The sequence below is a fragment of the Magnolia sinica genome, chromosome 12 (assembly GCF_029962835.1).
Source record: "Magnolia sinica isolate HGM2019 chromosome 12, MsV1, whole genome shotgun sequence".
In the NCBI taxonomy this organism is placed as follows: domain Eukaryota; kingdom Viridiplantae; phylum Streptophyta; class Magnoliopsida; order Magnoliales; family Magnoliaceae; genus Magnolia; species Magnolia sinica.
The window spans coordinates 48,477,913-48,479,493 of record NC_080584.1 but is presented as its reverse complement, the minus strand read 5'-3'; the positions used below and the strand labels follow the sequence as shown (position 1 = coordinate 48,479,493).

General features: G+C 39.5%; 1 protein-coding gene across 1 annotated transcript; it reads right to left on the bottom strand.

Annotated features, from left to right (window-relative positions):
* Positions 1-246: 246 nt before the first annotated feature.
* LOC131220486 (uncharacterized) lies at positions 247-1,177 on the bottom strand. The gene has a single exon (XM_058215378.1). The coding sequence runs from the start codon at positions 918-920 to the stop codon at positions 348-350; it is 573 nt and encodes a 190-aa protein (XP_058071361.1). The 5' UTR covers positions 921-1,177; the 3' UTR covers positions 247-347.
* Positions 1,178-1,581: the final 404 nt, after the last annotated feature.

Sequence of the window (1,581 nt, the reverse complement as noted above, 5' to 3'; positions counted from 1 at the left end):
TTCTCAGCAAAATTGGATTGCTTTCCACCATCTCTCCTTAGATTAGTATGACACTCTAACTTGTAGTGGCTAAACTTGTGACACTTGAAGCATTCAACTCTTGATTTTTCTGCTGACTTTGACTTGGAATGCATTGAATGATAGTTGTTGTTGTCATGGCCTTTTCCTCTCCCTTGAGAATCAAAATCTTTAGATTTCTGATTTGAGTGTCAACCATCATTGCCGCCTCTGCCTCTGCCTCTGCCTCTTCTTCGTCCTTAACCTGCTCCTTTTGATGATGAGGCTTGTAACACTTGCTCCTCCTTGTCTTGCCGATTCATTTTCTGCTCATGAACCAACAAAGAACTCTACAATTCATCAATGGACATACTGTCAGTGTCTTTAGATTCCTCAATCGAACAAACAACATAGTTGAATTTTGATGTCATCGAACGAAGAATTTTCTCAATGATAGTGACATCTGCCATTTTGTCGCCATAGATTATCATCTTATTTGCGATTGCCATCGTCGTGGAGAAGTAATCTGACACCGATTCTCCAGACTTCATGTGTAAAGTTTTGAAATCGTCTCGAAGTGCTTGAAGCCGTGCCCTCTTTGCCTTTGCTGTCCCCTCATACTTCTTCTTCATAGAGTCCCAGATCTGCTTGGAAGTTTCTTTACAAAGAATTGTTTCCAGGATGGAACGATCAATTGCCTGGAAGAGATAATTCTTTGCTTTGAGATCCTTCAACTTCTGCCCTTCAAGCTCCAACTTCTGTGCATCTGTCAGCACAAAACTTGCTGCTGGTTCTGCTACTCTAGAAAAAACAACTGTCCAATATTCTTTGGACCTCAAAAAATTCTCCATGAGCATGCTCCAATAGTCATAGTGACCATCAAAGAGTAGAATGGTTGGGTGCACAAAAGTTTCAGAAGCCATTGTGGAACTCTAACCATGCTTTGATACCATTGATGTAAAATGGAAGAAGAAAACGATAAACTAAAAACCAAGGGAAACAAAGTTGGACTGAAATTCTACAACTTCATTGATAAGGAAATGGCCATTATATAGGCTAAAAAACAGATGGTTACAAACACAAAAATAGGCACCACTAACATCATGCTTAAAAACTCCTACAAACTAGGCAACAAACAGAAACAAACTACTGAACTCCTAAAGACTAGGACAACCCAAATCAACACATTCCAACGTGCTGCTACTGATTTATTCAACAGCCCTTACAGTGGGGCCCACCTTGATGATGTGTTGTATATCCACGCTGTCCATCCATTTTTCTAGCCCATTTTATTTGGCGGTCTAAAAAATTAAGCAGATCCAAATCTCAGGTGGACCACACCTAAGGAAACACTGGTGATTGAATGCTCACCATTAAAAACTTCCCAGGGCCCACAATAAGCAAATTCGCAATGTTTATTTGCCATCCAACCTTTCGATAAGGTAAAAAATACCTGAATGAAGAGAAAATACAAAGAACAGCTTGATCCAAAACTTTTTTGGCCTACAAAATGTTTTTAAAGGTCATTTACCACCTTTTCCAGTGGGGTGATCCACTTAATTAAAAAAGAGAGGGAAAAACAAA